The sequence below is a fragment of the Ailuropoda melanoleuca genome, chromosome 12, assembly GCF_002007445.2.
Source record: "Ailuropoda melanoleuca isolate Jingjing chromosome 12, ASM200744v2, whole genome shotgun sequence".
In the NCBI taxonomy this organism is placed as follows: Eukaryota; Metazoa; Chordata; class Mammalia; order Carnivora; family Ursidae; genus Ailuropoda; species Ailuropoda melanoleuca.
Genome location: NC_048229.1, coordinates 36,223,589 through 36,239,702, shown reverse-complemented (window position 1 = coordinate 36,239,702; position 16,114 = coordinate 36,223,589). Strand labels below are relative to the sequence as shown.

Here is a 16,114-nt window from a genome sequence, read left to right as displayed (position 1 = left end):
CCTAAGTAGCTGTGCGACTTTGGGCAAGTGTTTTAATCCCCTAGGGTCTCAGTTTCCTCAGCTTTTAAAAATGAGATTATTTTGAGGATTAAAAAGAACAATTGCACAGATTTGCCAGGCTGGCTCAGTCTGAGGAGCCTGTGACTCTTGATTTTGGAGTTGTGAGTTCAAGCCTCTCTCGGGTGTAGAAATTACTTAAAAATAAGATCTAGGGGCGCCTGGGTGGCACAGCGGTTGGCGTCTGCCTTCGGCTCATGGCGTGATCCCGGCGTTATGGGATCGAGCCCCACATCAGGCTTCTCTACTGTGAGCCTGCTTCTTCCTCTCCCACTCCCCCTGCTTGTGTTCCCTCTCTCGCTGGCTGTCTCTATCTCTGTCAAACAAATAAATAAAATCTTTTTTAAAAATAAATAAGATCTAAAAAAAAGAAAAAAAGAATAATCGCGCAAAATGCTCAGAATGGTGCACAACATGTCCTTTTGTTGGAGTAATAGCTTTGTCGTTGTAGCGCAGGCGCTTAGTTTAAGACGGGACACATGGGGTCGGGTATAGGTAGGAGTTTAAGACTTGTCTGATAAACTGACAATGGGGCTTAGCTTCTCCAAGTAGCTCATTTGCTAACTCTTCTGGAGTCGAGAGAAGAACTGTTAGCTGTGAGTAAAGCTCCTGGCCAAAGTAAGCTCCAGAAAATGCTAACTATACTAGTTGATTCAGGCAGCAATTATCAATGGATGTTCAAACCTTAGGGTGAAAGGTTAACAGGCTCCAACACATTCCCCCACAGGTTACTTGCTAACTGCCAATGGGAAAATATACTTTTATGATGTGGAGATGTGGTGCTCACCTCCTTAACCATGTAAAGAAACTCTGCATCCACCATCATGGGACACCCGGACACTGGGTGCCACCTGATATGATGCATTAGGAAGTACACAACATTCCCTGTGGAGCCTCCCTGTTAAATTTCATAAACTGAATCTCATGAAGCCTCTAGACCTAACCTTCAGCTTACAGGAAACAGAGAGGAACAAATTAAACACGAACAAATACAGAATGTGGGACATCTATAAGCACAACTGGGCTGACCAAAAATTCAGTTTTGAGAAAACAGAAAAAGGGATCGGTGGGGTTGGTGGTGGAGAACTTTCTCAAATGAAAGTTACTATATAATTTCTTTCTTACAACAGAATAGTTATATGAACCCTCAATGAATCCTGATTTGGAGAGGGGGAGACAGTTTCAAAACATATTTGTGGGGGGGCACCTGGGTGGCTCAGTCGACTTGGGGCTCAGTCCCAGGATCATGATCCGAGACAAAGGCAGACACTCAACCAACGGTGCCACCCAGGCACCCCTCCCCCCATCTTTTCTATATGCTTAAATTTTTTTTTCCATTATAAAAAGAGGGTAAAATGCTCATTAGAACCAGACCCCTCCCGGGCAAACTCACATAATTTCCCGCATAACCTATCCTTATGGCCTGAAAAAAAGGAGGCTCTGAGTCTCCAAGGGCTTCCTCCAGATCACATAGGAATCTCAAGAGCTTGATCAACATGTATTTATTGAGCACCTACTATATTATGGGCACCGTCGTAGACGCTAGGGGTATAGCACTGGATAAGCCTCACATGGTCTCTCTTTTCATGGATCAGGGGAGGGGGTAAACAGAGAAAAGAAGTATGGCAACAAAAAAATTCATGGATCAAACACCTTCTGTGTGCCAGGCACTGTTGTAGGCATTGATGATGGGGCAGTAAAACTATAGACAAAAATCCCTGATGTGAGGGGGTGGGACAATATACTTAATAAAGAAATAATTTAGTATCTTAGAAGGCGACAAGTGAAAAGGGAAAGAATAAAGCACAGCGGGAGGAAAGGGATGAAAGGGTGTACTGTGTAGACAGGGTGCTGGTGCTGGTAGAAAGTTCCCTGAGGTGATATTGAGTAGACCCGATGAAATGAGAGAGGTAGTAAGGCTCTGGGAGAAGAATGCTCCAGCCAGAGGGAAGAGCCAATGCAAAGGCCCGGAGGACTGAGTCTGCCAGGCAGCGAGGCAGCAGTGTAGCTGGACTGTATGTTGCCGGAGGGGGCGGGGGAGGGTCAGAGAAGCTTTCAGGCCGTTTAGAGCCCTCTACGGAATGTTTTGTTTTATTCTGAGTGGGATGAGACCCTGGAAGATGAATAAACGAGGAAGATAATTTCGGCCTCTGTTCCGTGCCTTGAAGAAAACAAAATAGGACGGAAAAATAGGGAGGCCTGTGCCAGCAGGGTGGTCCAGGAGAGCGTCCCTGAGGAGGTGACCCTGGAGCTGAGACCAGAAAGTGCAGAAGGAGCCAGGAATTCAAAGGGCTGGGGGAAGGGAGAGAGAGAGGTCAGGCCTTGGGAAATGAAACCAGAACCAAGCCGCCGGGGCGGCAGGCCTGGGGAGGAGCCTCCGCCCGCGGGTGAAGGGGGAGGGAAGGGGAGCGCCCCGCCCCCAGCCGGCCGCCCCACCCGACCGCCCCACCCGGCCTCTGGGGAGGGAGCAGGCGCCGGGCGGGCTCCCGCCGCCGCCGCCGCCTCCAGGGTATTCCGCCGACCTGCCAGCTCGGGGTGGGAGGGTGGGCAGGTGGGAGGGGCCTGCCCCGCCGGCCACGCCCCACGGCGGCCGCGCCCCATTCCCCTACCGCGGGCGGGAGGAGGGCAGTTTGGGGCAGGTGGACTCTCTCTCAGACCCGGTCCCTCTGCGGGTCAGCCTTTCCATTTCTCTCATCAGTTCTTTAACCGGGCAGGAGCTGGGCTTCTCTGAGCCTCAGTTTGTTTATCTGGAAAGTGGGGGTGCTCCTTATACTGCCCTCACTGTGGTACTCGCAGGCTTCACGATTCCTTTTCAGATTCCTTTTCACTCGGTTATCTGTAAACAAAGAGGGACTATTAAAAGGTGAGTCAGGTCTCATCCCTCCTCCTCTCAGCAGCCTTCCATGGCTTCCATCTCATTCGGTAAAGCTCACTCCTTCCTGTGGGACACCCATAAGACTATACATCTTGTTCACCTCATCTTCTAGGATGCTCTCTTCTTGTACACGCTGCTCCAGCTACACTGACCTTGTCAGGGTCCCACAAACACTCCACTCATGCTCTGGCCTCAGGACCTTTGCACTAGCTGTTGCCTCTGCCAGGATAGTTCCCCCCCAGACTGACTTGACTCACTTCTCACCTCCTTCAGGTCTTTACTCAAATGTCGCCTTGTCAAGGAGCTCTTCTCTGGCTATCCCATTGAAATAACAACACCCCATCCCTTGCCTGCTTTCTTTTTCTCTACAGCATTTATCCCTTACCTGACAGACTGCATATTTTACTTATTTTTCTGTGTATTTCAGCCTTCCCCAACTACAATGCTGTATGAAAGCAGGAGCTGTCTCTTTTATTCCCCAGACTGGAAGAGCACCAGGACCCCACAGTAGGCACTCAATAAATGTAAGCAATTATGGGAATCCTTAGGGGTACATCAGGTTCTCCTTTTCGCGGTTTACACAGTCGCTCACTGGGTGAGGCAGGCATTACTGCAGGCCTGAGGTTGGGACATGCTGGTGTGTTTGAAGAACTGTAGAGAATGTTATAGCTGGAGCACAGGAGTGGAGCCCGACCGTTGCAAGTTCGGGAGTTCGTTTTTGCAACAATAGCCCCCTCCAAAAAATTGTTTTTGAGTGCACACCTGTACAGAGCGTAGTTCTATGCACTGGGGCATACAGCTGGGCCAAGACCAGCAAACCCCTCCCTCTCAGAGTTGCTAATAGACCCAAAGGGTAACCATAAACAGGTAATAAATAACTTGAGATAGGATAGGTGCTACTAAGAAAATCAAATAGAGTGTGGTGGGGGGGGGGTGGTGCACCTGGCCATGGTAAGCTATGTGGGGTAGGGAAGACCACTCTGAGAAGGGGCATTCAGATTGAAGCTATAGGAGAAATGGGTCATTAACAAGTGCAAAGGCGCTGGGGTGGATGAGCTTGGGGTCAAATGAGACCAGTGTGACTGGAGGCAAGGAAGAGTGGAAGATTAAATTGCAAAGTTAGGAGCAAGATTGCCAGGTCTTACAGGTCTTAGTGAAGTTTGGGTTTTATTCTGGGTGTGAGAAGTCACTGATCACTGAGTTTTAAGTAGCAGTAAGACAGGATCCAATGGGCATCCATACTGAGATGTGAAACCCATGTACCTTGAGGTTCTCATGACCAACGCTTTCTTGATTGGCACCCCTGTCAGGTACCCCACCGCTTTCAGACATAGATGCAAAGCCCCTCTCAGGGCAAGAATCCTGGCTTTGGGCCAGAAAGCACAGGTAAAATCCCCCTCCTTTCCTAGCCTGTGGACTCCACCCTGGCATGGTTCCTCTTTGCAACCCTTCCAGAAAAGTCCCTAATGCTGTGTAAACTCACCTGCTGAGTCTTCAAAGGTCTTTGCAGACAGCAAATGCAGCAATGTATCACATTCCATCTTCCTGGGCCTCTTCTTCAATCACCAGCCTGGGCTTGTACATCCCAAATAAATCCTTAGCACTGTAACTTCAGCCTGGTCAACAGTTTTCTAGAAAGATCTATTTTTTTTTTAAATAGTTTTAAAATTTTGTTTTTGTTGTTTTTTTTTTTTTGAGAGAGCGCGCAAAAGCAGACAAACAGGGGGAATGGCAGAAGGAGAGGGAGAAGTAGGCTCCCCGCTGAGCAGGGAGCCCTACTCAGCTCCATCCCAGGACCCCAAGATCATGACCTGAGCTGAAGGCAGACACTTAACCGACTGAGCCACCTGGGCGCCCCTAGAAAGATCTACACTTAATACTGGCTATCTTTGGGCATTTTCTTTCCCCTCTGGGCCCCAGCAATACATTGCGTACAATGAAAGGAATGACTTTTTAAGCTCTTAAGAGTGACCTATCCTTTTAGTAATTCATGGAACTCAGTTTCTCCCTCCTGTGTGCCCCCATGTGGTTAGGGATCTAAGTTTACCAAGAAGCAAAAACACAAATAGTTAAGAACCAGCGTCTGGAGGCCAACTTAAGAGTCCTAGCTCCCTGGTCCTTGCTTTTCTTGTGGTGTGTTGGGGAGCAAGTGATTCGGCCCCACTGAACTTGAGGTTCCTCCTATGTAAAGCCTGTTAACAGAATTCTATATTATCATGAAGATTAAATGACTTAATTCAAACGAAGTGGATAGAATAGTACTCTTAACAAGTGCTCAGATATTATGTTTAATAATACGCCTGCCCCCACTTTGGCAGGTAAGGGGTGCAAGCGTCCAGGGAACTTACCAGGTACCTCCCACTGACCCACTGAAGTTTAGAAACTTTAGGCAACACCACCCCTTCCAAAATACTTTTATTAAAAAAGAAAAAAAAAAGTCATTACAAACAAGCAAACAACAAAAAAAACAAAACCCACCAAAAAACCCGCCTTTCTTTTAAATAATGCGGCATGGAGCGGTTTGGTTTCCACCCTATTGCACGTGGTCCGGCCTGGTTATCAATCAGGAGACTGCTGGGACTGGGGTCTTGCCACAGAGGTGGGGTTCAACCTTGGGGGAGGAGGCAAGCCCCTCCTGCTCCCTTGAGGTGCAAGAGGCAAAGTCTGAGTTCCCATAGCAACCAGGCAGCATGTCCCTGTCATCCTCTGACAGGCCCAGCTTTATCTTCCCTGAGGCCCCAGTGGTCACAAGGGGAGTAGGAACTGGAGGGAAAGGCAGAAGAAGTGTGGGAAGTGGGAAATCAGACTCCTAGAAACAGAGTCACGTTAAGGCATTTGGAACAGATAAATTAATTCAGGAAGACCCACCTTCACAGAAGGCTGAGGTAACCAGACACACACACACATGCAAGACGGTTTGTGGAACCCTGAAATGGGAGGGAAGGAGGTCATAGTCACTGCTTAGAGACCCCACCAAAACACACACACACACACACACACACACACACACACACACACACAGAGTTGCATCCAGGGATCCAGCCCACCAAGGCTGAGATGAGGAAAGAGCCCCCAAAGTTTTAGGATCCCAGAATGATTTCCATAATGTGATCTAGTTCATTCCACTCCCAGGACCCTGGGGCACAGAAGAGGTTGTGAGGTGGCTCCGGTGGGGCCAGCGCAGGTTCCTTCTCTACTGCAGATGTGTCAATGTCCAGAAAGAAGTCATCCAGACCGGAGTCCCCCAGGTACCGGGAGCTCAGAGCTTCTAAGAAGACTGGATCGGGCTGGGGCAGCACTTCGTTCTGGGGGCCTGGAGGAGCCACTGGATTCTGAGGGGGCTCTGTCTCGTCCATGGATGTCTCCAGTTCCCTGAGAATAGAGCCGATGGTGGCCGACAGGGAGAAATCCTCCTCGCCCAGGAAGAGGGGCTCAGGGGGCAGGGCAGGTGCTGGAGCCAGGCAAAGGGCGGCCTGGAGCTGCTGGAGGGTGTTGTGGATGAGGACATGCCTGCGTAGGCTGGGTGCGCGGGGGCCCAGGCTTCGCTGGACTTTGTCTAAGGAGATTCGAAGCAGGGCTTGCTGGTAGCTCCGCAGGCCTGCTGGACCCCAGTCCCACTTCTCATCCTCCTCTTCCTCCTCCAAATCTGAGTGTTTCCTCTTCAAGCCTCCTACCATGGTGCCCTAAAGAGAGAAGAGGGACAAGTCAGACGCAGTGGGGCTAGTTCAAATCCCAAATCTATAAAATGGACATAATATGAATCCCATAGGGCTGAAGAGGAGACTAAAAGAACATGATAAAGAAAACAAGATCTGGACTGAAACATATCTGGGTCTGCATCCCACTTACTTGCCTCTGTGGCCTTGAATAGTGAATTTGCCTCCTTAAGACACAATACTCATATCTTCAAAAGTGTCACATATGACAGGTCTGAGTACAGGGACCCGGACTGGAGGCAGGGAAACCTGAGTTTGACTTCTGCCTTTGACATTGCTCAGCTGTTTGATCTTTGTAAATTAGGTGACACTGCCTCTCTGGGTCTCAGTTTCCCCATCTGTAAAATGAGGACTTGTAAAAATTCTCACCATATTCTCAAGGAGATCCCACGTGTAAAATATGCATGGGGCCCATCTACAGTTAACCTTAAGGACCAAGAATTTAACTGCCATTTATTCATTCAATATTTTAATCTATTGACTGCCCATTATATTCGAGCCCTTGGAGCCCCGTTAGGACACCTATCTGCCGAGACTCTTCTTTCACAGGGAGGATATTTTCCTTCTTTTTTAAGATTTTATTTGAGAGCGAGAGAGCACAAGTGGCAGGGAGGGGCAGAGGGAGCGGGAGAAAAGCAGACTCGCCACTGATTGCGGAGCTACAAGCGGGGCTCCATCCCAGGACCCCGGGATCATGACGGGAGCCTAAGGTAGCCGCTTAACTGAATGAGCCTCCCAGGCGCCCCAGGGAGTATATTTATTTCCATGCCCTCTTCCTAACCGACTGGAAGCACACCCAAGAGCTGGGAAGGTGCCTCCCTCCTCTCTGTCGCTCCCTCGGCTTCCCCCAAAGCGCGCGCCATAAGAAAACTTGCTAAAACTCGACTCCTGCCAGGCTCCGCCCCCTCCACGGATCTCCGTTGAGCATCCAGGCAGGCAACAATTTAGCCCAGGGGCTTCTGGGAAATGTGGGCCCAATAGCCGCTTGGCACGTGCGTTAACGTTGAGCTTGCACTACAATCCCCAGAGGCTCCGCACGCCAAAGGGAGCAACCTCCCCCGCCCTCCCTCAGGGCATGCGCAGAGGGCCCGGAGCAGGTGGGGGAAGGGAACCCGGACGTCCAGCTGCCCGGCGCCTGCCGAGCCCCGCCCTCCGAGGCCTCCAGAGCTGTGGGTCTGAGCTCCACGCCTGGAACGCCCCTCCCCCACCCCACACTCCAGCCCTAAAACTGCTTTCTTCCGGTCCTTCGGACCCCAAGAAGGACCCAGATTCTTCCCCAAAACTGCTCTCGGGTCCAGAGACCCAGGCGCCGACACATCGCTCAAAAACTACAAATGCTCTCCGATTTACTCCGTTCGGGAGACTAATTTTGATACCCTCACCCCCTCACCCGTCAACTTTCCCCTATTCTCCCGTCTTTCAAACGCCTTTCGACTTCATCTCCCAACTCTCCCTTTGACTCCAAGACCTGAACATGGGACTCTCCAGCACCTCCTCTCCGCCACTGCGTCTCCCTCACCAAGATTCCTTGCACGTAGTTCTCTCGCTTTTCCAAATGCCCGGGATCCCAGCCCCAACCCCTCACACCTTTTCCGGAACACTGGAGCCCCGAATTCAACCCGCCCAGGAGACGAGAACTGTCCCAATCTTGAGATTTCCTGCCCCAAAAGTTCTTTCCTTGGTTCTCTCGCTTCTCCAAACACCCCATGTCCCAGCTTCAAACTCCGTCCACTTGAAGATCCTGCCCCAACAACTTCGCCTTCAGTCTGCGCTCTCGAATTCAGTCTCCAGTCCCCAAACCCCACAAACCCTATCAGTCACTCTTATCTGCACCCCATACCCACGCCCAGACCCCGCCTCCACAGCTCTCCGGGGGCGCGCCTCCACCTTCCGTAACTCAAGAGATCTCAAGCCGGGTGGCCTCTCTCTCTTTCTCTCACCTTCGCTGCCAGGTTCGCAATGATCAAGTCCTGGAACGTCCGCAGCTTTACGACCCACCAGCGCTGAGTAGAAACCTCGCTCACCTCCCCAGGGCCTCTCGGTTTGGCCTGCGGCCCACCCAGCTCCGCCCCGGAGCCGAACCGCGAGCCGCGATTGGCTGGAGTCCTGCCCGCCGCGGGGCGAGGATTGGCTGGGTGGAGCCTCCGGTCCGTTGCCGGGAGACGCCCGACCGGCCCTCCCTTTCCTTACACCCCGGACCTTTTAAAGGATTCCGATTCGCCCGGGGGCGGGGCCCCGTGTCTAGGGTGGAGGGTGGCGAGGACGTCAGAACCGTTTCCTTCAACTCAGCCACTGTCCTCGCTCCAAAATCGTCAGCATTGCTCTCTGCGATCCCTTTATACCAGGTGAGGACCCCGTCGGGGCGGGGGGGGGGGGGGGGGGGGCGAGGCCGCTTGGCACGCCCCTCCCCACCCCGCTTTCCGGGCGCGGGGCGGGGCTGAGCTCCTCGCGGAGGCCGCGCCCCCGGGATTCCGAGGGCGGACGCTGCGGGGCGGAGGATGACGCAGCTGAAGACCAGCCAATGGTTCGGCGCGGCCTACGCTGCCTGGGAGATCGCCCCCGAGTTCCTGTCTTCCTGCCCCCAGGCTCTGTGCCCCGCGGCCCCTTTCTTAATCCTCAGGACTTCTCAGCCTGCCCTGTGGTGGTCTCTCCTGCACCACCACCCCCCCACCGGCGCCCCATCCTTCCTCTCTCACGCGGGATGGCACCTCCATTGCTGGGAACGCATTCCTTGCTCGCCACTGCCTTGGGGACAAAGTCCCAGCTCCTCCCCTTTTGCCACAAAGCCCTTCACGGTTTGGCCTGCTGCACACTCCTCCTTGCTCCCCGCGATCTGGCCACACTGATTGACTTTCAGTTTTTCCAAAATGACTTCGCGTGCCCGCCACCACCATAAACGCTGAGATTTTTGTCTGTCTTCTTCCCTGCCTTATCCCCAGTGTTTTAGGTACCCTAGCAAGTACTCAAAAATGACAATGAAGAGCCTCTGGTTCTTCAAACTTGTTTCCCCATCCTGAAAATACACTTTCATTTCCCAGGCTGCCTCTCACGGGAACTCCTCTCAAAAGTTTCCTTCTCTCAGAAGCTCTCCCTTGATGCTCCCCAGTGGGTTAGGCACTATTCTGGGCTGCCATGGTGTCCTGGGCTTCCCCCGTCCTGACCCTGACCCCTCTGCCCTTGCCTCCCATTCCTGGCCCTGTGCACTTGCGGTTGGGACTGTGGGCCCCCGGAAGGCAGGTACCAACCAAGGTTATCTCGGTCACCCAGTGCTTGGTCCATAGCATTACCTAGCACATGGCTGGACACAAAGAAGGCACCCAGTTTTGTAAATGCCCAATATGACAGAAAGAGGAGGGCAGGGAAAAAAACAACAACAACAAACCACAGTGCTAGTGCCTTGAAAGCCTGAACCAGTAGTGCCCCACCCCCACAAGTTTCACCAAGGGGAGGGGGGGAGGCAGTTTTCTCCAGGTGACCCCTGGGAAGGGAGGCTTAAGGCTCTGCAGACCAGTTCTCATCGGTTGGAATTTGTCAACCAGTCGTCCTGCTGCTTGCAGAAACAATATAGGAATGGAATGGATTTGTGTGTGTGTGTTTTTTTCCCAGAGGGGAAAAGGAAAAGGTGTTGGGTAGGTAGGGGAGGCTGGAAGTAGGGAGAGAGGAGTGGCTCACTGGGAAAGGTGTCTCTGGGGAACATGGGCAGGGGACAGTAGATATCAAAGAGGGACATGATTGGAGGGGTCATTCTTCCCCCTCCCCCCCCCCAAACCTGCCCCTCTTCTAGGGCCCCTGTCTCAGAGTGGTTACACTGTAACCCTGTCTCCAGGTTCTAGCTCTATGCTTCTTCCTGGATTCTCTCCCACCCTCCCCCATCATGGACTTCCACTCTGCTCACACCCACTCTCTTGCCCCACTCAAGACCTCTGTCTTGGTACCCTAGGGCTCCAACCTCTACTCTTGCAGGCTTCTGATCCACATTGACCCAGCAGCCAAGGGCAGCTTTATAAAACACAAACCTGACTGTGCCCCCTCCCCGCCTCTCTCCTGCTCCATTCCCTGCACAGAACCTCAGAATGAAGCTCAAGCTTTTTACAATGATTCTGCAGTTTGGCTTCCATGTAACAGCCTCTTGGCGTCAACCACTCCTCCCTTCCGAGCTAAGTATTATTAACTTGTTTGCTCCCCACGCTGGGTCAGGCAGTTCTCTTAGCCCTCTGTGCTTCCTCCTTCAGAGCTGTGGCCACTCTGGGTTGTCACTCTCTCGGGCCGGGGGCGTCTTCCTTACTGGAGTGTGAGATCTGTGAAGCTAAGGGCATCCCTGGGTCCTCACAGTCCTTACCTGGTCTCTAGCACAGGGCCGGACAAGGAAATGAATGAAAACCTTCCACAGACACAGATAGAGACCCTGAACCACCCAGACAAAGCCAGACAGAGGAAAAGTCGCAGAGTTGGGTCTCCTAGAATCATTTGAAGCTCTTGGCTCAAGATTTATTTACTCCTTTCCTCTGTTCTCCATTTCCCAGAATGCTGTCCTCCCGGACAGGGTCAGAGCCCTATTCGTACTGGTGGGAGGGGTAGGTGTTGTGCCCGTCGTACTTATCGGTGGTGAGGCAGCTCAGCATGAAGTGGCCCAGGTCATGTTTGGAGATGACCCTGGAGGGCCCTCGTCCATCCAGGGTCACCGTGTAGGCCCCCGTCAGCGGCTGGTCTCCTGCAAGGTAAGGACACGGGATGGGTGAAGCCCATGTCCTTTCCCCTTCCCACAGCATGTGACCATTCCAGGGTGCTTACAGCATGCCCAGCCCAGAGGGTGTAAGAGTCAACGATGTATGAAACCCTTACAAATGTGCAGGATGCTAGTCTATACCCCTTACTTCATTCATTCGACAAATCCTTATTGATGGTCTATGAGGTGTCAGGGGCTGGGCACCCAGCAAGGGACAAAGCAGATAAGAACCCCTGCCCCTTGCATGCAGAAGTTCCCTGAGAAAAGGCAACAAATCCAAGTGTAAAATAGGTAGTATGTTCAAGGGACAGAAACAAAGTGGGACTAGACTAGGAACGATGAGTAACTCAATGTTACAGACGGGCAAACTGGATCTGCAAGAGAGAAAGTCACTTCCCAGGGTTGCAAAGGGTGACTTCCCAGTGGCAAAGGCTAGATTTGCTCTAGGTCCTTCCATCTGGAGGTATAACTTGGCCATTAGGAGGGCATCTGTTGGCTGCATTATGATAATTAGAAATCTCTGACAGCGACGAACTTAACTGAGGGATTGAATGCAGCCTCCTGGTGCAGGGGCAACCTGGAATCGTGTGCAGTAGGAAACACAACACCCTCACCCAAGTGGCATTCCTGCCAATGGTGTCTAATCTGAGCCTGAGAGAAAAGAAGCAGAGAAATCCAGAACATGGGATATTTAGAAAGACACCTGGCTTGGTTAATTTTATGAGCCATATTTTTAAAAAGAGAGATGGAGAATTGGTCCAGATTCAAGGGGACATGGCAACTAAACACACCCATGGTCCTTGATCGGATCCTGATTTTGCGGGGAGGGGACATTTTAAGGATTTTATTAAGTAATCTCTACACCCAACGTGGGGCTTGAACCCACGACCCTGAGATCAACAGTTGCAGCTCTTCCAACTGAGCCAGCGAGGCATCCCAGTATTTTTTGACGATTGGAGAAATTTGAATATGAAATGGACACTAAATGTGATAGAGTTAACGTCCATTCCCTTGGTGCAATAATGGTAGTGTGGGTCATTCCCAAAGATGTTTTTTTCTTCGGAGATACCTATTGAGGTTCTAGGAATGGAGTGTGATGATGTCTGCTCCTTACTCTCAAATGGTTCAGCCAAAAAAAAAATTAAAAAACATATATATACACGTACTATTAAAATATATATATATATACTACCCATATATTCACATATACCCATTAGAGGCATGCATAAAAAGTAAACCAAACAGGGCAAAGTGTTAATTGAATCTATATGAAAGGTTTATGGATATTCATAAACCTTTAATTTCTTCAACTTTTCTGGAGGTTTCAAAGTTTTTACACACATACTACAAAAAAAAAAAAGAAAAAGAAACTGAAGAAAGGTACTCTGTGTTGTTTTTTGTTTTCTTTTTAAGATTTTATTTACTTATTTGAGAGAGAGCATGAGCGGAGAGAGGGGCAGAGGAAGAGGGAGAAGCAGACTCCCCGCTGAGCAGGGAGCCTGATGCGGGGTTCGATCCCAGGACCCTGGGATCATGACCTGAGCTGAAGGTAGATGCTTAACCGACTGAGCCACCCAGGTCCCCCCCCCCCTTTTTAGAAAGGTACTTTGTGTTAAATAATTTTTAGGCATGATGTCTCTGGGCTTCACTTCAAACCCAGTAGGTCAAGAAGTAATATGCGTTCTGTTCAGAGATGACAAAACCAAGGCTCAGAGGCTACGGGCCTGAAGTCCACACGGTGCTGGGGCTGGGATTTTCACCCAGCTTCTGCACCCCGCAGCCTCCCTGCTGCCGATTCAAATTAGGATTCTGGTCCCAATAGGGCTCTGAACTGAACCTAAACACTGAGCCTTATTTGACCCTCTAGAAGGTATGCAGGCCTCCTCCTGTCAGGGGCCCCAGGAGGCAGAGGGCAAAGCAGAACTGCTCAGAGCAGGGGCGCCTGGCTGGCTCAGTCAGTGAAACGTCTGCCTTCAGCTCAGGTCATGATCTTGGGGTCCTGCGATCGAGCCCTGTATCGGGTGCCCTGCTCAGCGGCAATTCTGCTTCTTCCTCTGCCCCCTCCCCGACTTATGCATGCTCTCTCTCTCTCTCAAATAAATAAATAAAATTTTTAAAAAAGAAAAAAAAGAAAGAACTTGTAGTGAGCAGGCAACTGTGAAGGAGATACAAGGGTCTGGCCCTTGGGCCTTTGGGCCTTTGGGCTTCTGCGCTGCTGTTCCCTCATCCCAGTCCTCGCTTCCATGGACATTCACCTGCCTCCTTCCCTTGCTGTGTGAAGCCATCTCTTTACGGAGTCTGTGCTCCATAAACGACTCCCCATTACTCCCTTCTGTGTGCTTGAGCGTTTCTCCGTTCCCCACGGCACACCTAACAGGAAGAGCATCTAGCTTCCTTGTCTCCCTGCCAGAAATGTGAGCCTCTTGAGAGCAGACAGTGTCACCAGGGCCTGTAAGGGCACGCGCTCTGTACACAAGAGACGTTCATTGAATGAATGAATGAACAAATGAATGTCTCCCTGTGTCTGACTCTGTGTGTCTCTCAAGGAGGATTCCAGACGTGGGAGAGGAAAAGAGGATGTAGGTGTAGTTTACTGAGCCTCTCCACAACGCCCCTGGGAAGTGTGGTTCCCCTGGATTAGTTCATCCCGCAAATGTTTCCTAAGCATCTACTATATGCTCAGCCCTATTCTGGGCACTGATCACAGCTGTGATCAAAACAAGACAAAATCCGTGCCTTCAAAGAGTTGACATTCTAGTGATAGAGACCCACACTAAATAGGATAAAGAAAGGAATGACACGCTGTGTGGTGAAAGGTAAGTCCCCTTCCCTTGAATATGGACTAGCTCCAGTAACTCACTTCTAATAATGATAGTAGTAGTAGTAGTAATAATAATAATAATAATAATAATAATAATAATAATAATAAAAAATAAGGGTTGTTGTTTTACATTTGTAAATTTGAGGTGGTTGGTTCAACAGAGATAGCCGAAAGGGTGTCAGAAAGGAGACCAAATCAAGCAAGAAAGAGAAGAGAAAGTGTTAAGGGGAAGGTCTGCAATTTTAGACTGGCCGGGGAAGGCCTGACAGATCTCTCGAGTGGACAGGAGGGGGCAGGCTGGTGGCAACCCTGCCGCCAGGTCCCGGCCCCACTCACCTATGTGTGGTGGCATCACGGCCACGTACTTCAAGCCCGATTCCTGCAGCACCTTGTGCATCCGGATGTGGTCATCGGTCACATCCTGCAGTCGTGGAGGCACCTTGGTCGGGTCCCACAGAAGGAAGGCTGGGGGGTACACAGGGCACAGTGAGCCAAAGTTTGAGGACAGACTGGCCAGGCCACATAGCCTGCCGGCCTTATGCCAGGACAAAACCCCACAGGGGCTCTCCGCAGCCTTCCAGTTGTCCCAGCCTCCTGTCTTTCTGACCACCACATAAGTCCTGACCACTTCTCTCCCCACCTGCTCTTGTCCAGTTACCTCCTATCTGGACAGTGCAGCCACCTCCTCCCGGGTCCTCCTGTCTCTACCCCCACAATCTGTTCCCCACATGCAGCCAGATGGGGCCTGTGCACAGCCAAAGGGTCAGAGTTCATCTGTGGCTTCATCTCACTTAGGGTGAAAGCAGGGTCCCCATCAGAGCCCCACCAGATGTGGCACCATCAGCCCCCTGACCTCGGCGCCCGATATTCTCCCTTTCACACTCTGCCCCAGCCACACTCCCACCTCAGAACCTTCGCAGCTGCTGATCCCTCTGCCCTCCCTCAGTTTGCTTCCCTTCCTGGGGAGGATGACACACAGAGGCAAGGCATGCAGACCGTGGAGACAAGACAGCCTGGTCTGCCAGCATGGGCTGCGTGAACACGGGTCAGCTGGTGGGCCTCCCTGCCTCCCTCCCTGTGCCTCCGCTGCCTTCCATAAAGGGTTGTATTGTATGGAAGAACAGCAACTATCAACTGAGCACCTACTATGTGCCGCTGTGAGCATACATACTCAATTTTGTGAGGATTAAGTGGCATTCATCCCTAAGGCACTCAGATGGTGTCTAGCGCACGGTAAGTGCTCCGTAAATGCTGTCAGCATGAACTGTGCCTGTTATGAACCCTGTACCCTGTCTTTTGGATTATTCAAGGCAACCAGTTGTTTAATGTCCCTCTCCTCGTAAGTGGGGAGCTCCGCGAGGGTAGAGACCTGGTCTGTGTATGCCTGGCTCTGTCATTCCTGTAGGAGGCGCTCTCTGCCCCTCTCTCGGGCTGGTCAGCTGCCACCTTGGGGCTTCTGTTCTGCCCCTGAGCCCTCTGTGTTCCTCCATCTTGGAGCTGACTACTCTGGCCTATCACTGTGCGATGATGGGTCTGTTCACCACTTCAGTCTCATCTATGAGAACCATGAGTATAGGGCCCGGGGCTGTACTGGTCACCACTGTGTCCCCAGCATCACCCCACAAGGTTCATGCACACAGTTAGTGCCCAATAAATGCACAGTAACTTGGGATAGCTTCAATGCCACCTTGCAGAAGCCCCTTGGCTGCCTGTCCATTACCTACCCCCCACCCTTCAGCCCCATCCCTAAGACCCCGCCACCCACCCGAGGTGCAGGCCACGACCTTGTCCACGCCATGGGCCTTCATGGCCGCCACAATGTTCCGGGCGCCCTCGGACATAACTGTGGTAGGACCTTAGAGGGGACAGAGAGTGGCTGTCACTAGCAGGCGGCGGTGGTGGTGGGGGTGGCAGGGGTG

The 16,114-nt window shown here is 51.6% G+C and overlaps 2 protein-coding genes across 5 annotated transcripts in view; both read right to left on the bottom strand.

Moving 5' to 3' along the window:
• Nucleotides 1-5,315: 5,315 nt before the first annotated feature.
• Nucleotides 5,316-8,907, bottom strand: SERTAD3 (SERTA domain containing 3). Of its 4 annotated transcripts, none has more exons than XM_019804296.2 (2): nt 8,236-8,561; nt 5,316-6,615 (listed from the first exon to the last, which is right to left on the bottom strand). In XM_019804296.2, the coding sequence occupies exon 2, from the start codon at nt 6,607-6,609 to the stop codon at nt 6,013-6,015; it is 597 nt and encodes a 198-aa protein (XP_019659855.1). In that variant the 5' UTR covers nt 6,610-6,615; nt 8,236-8,561; the 3' UTR covers nt 5,316-6,012. The 4 variants fall into 4 exon arrangements, with proteins under 4 accessions (XP_019659855.1, XP_034493760.1, XP_019659856.1 ...); XM_034637869.1 differs by having other exon boundaries at nt 8,326-8,561; XM_019804297.2 differs by lacking the exon at nt 8,236-8,561 and adding an exon at nt 6,782-8,215.
• Nucleotides 8,908-11,110: 2,203 nt separating this feature from the next.
• Nucleotides 11,111-16,114, bottom strand: part of BLVRB (biliverdin reductase B) — a 12,897-nt gene continuing 7,893 nt past the window's right edge. Inside the window, exons 3-5 of the mRNA XM_002923698.4 lie at nt 15,961-16,050; nt 14,532-14,660; nt 11,111-11,359 (exon numbers count right to left, since the gene is read on the bottom strand). Coding sequence (XP_002923744.1) covers nt 11,202-11,359; nt 14,532-14,660; nt 15,961-16,050 — 377 coding nt within the window. The 3' untranslated portion in view covers nt 11,111-11,201. The remainder of the gene's footprint in view (nt 11,360-14,531; nt 14,661-15,960; nt 16,051-16,114) is intronic.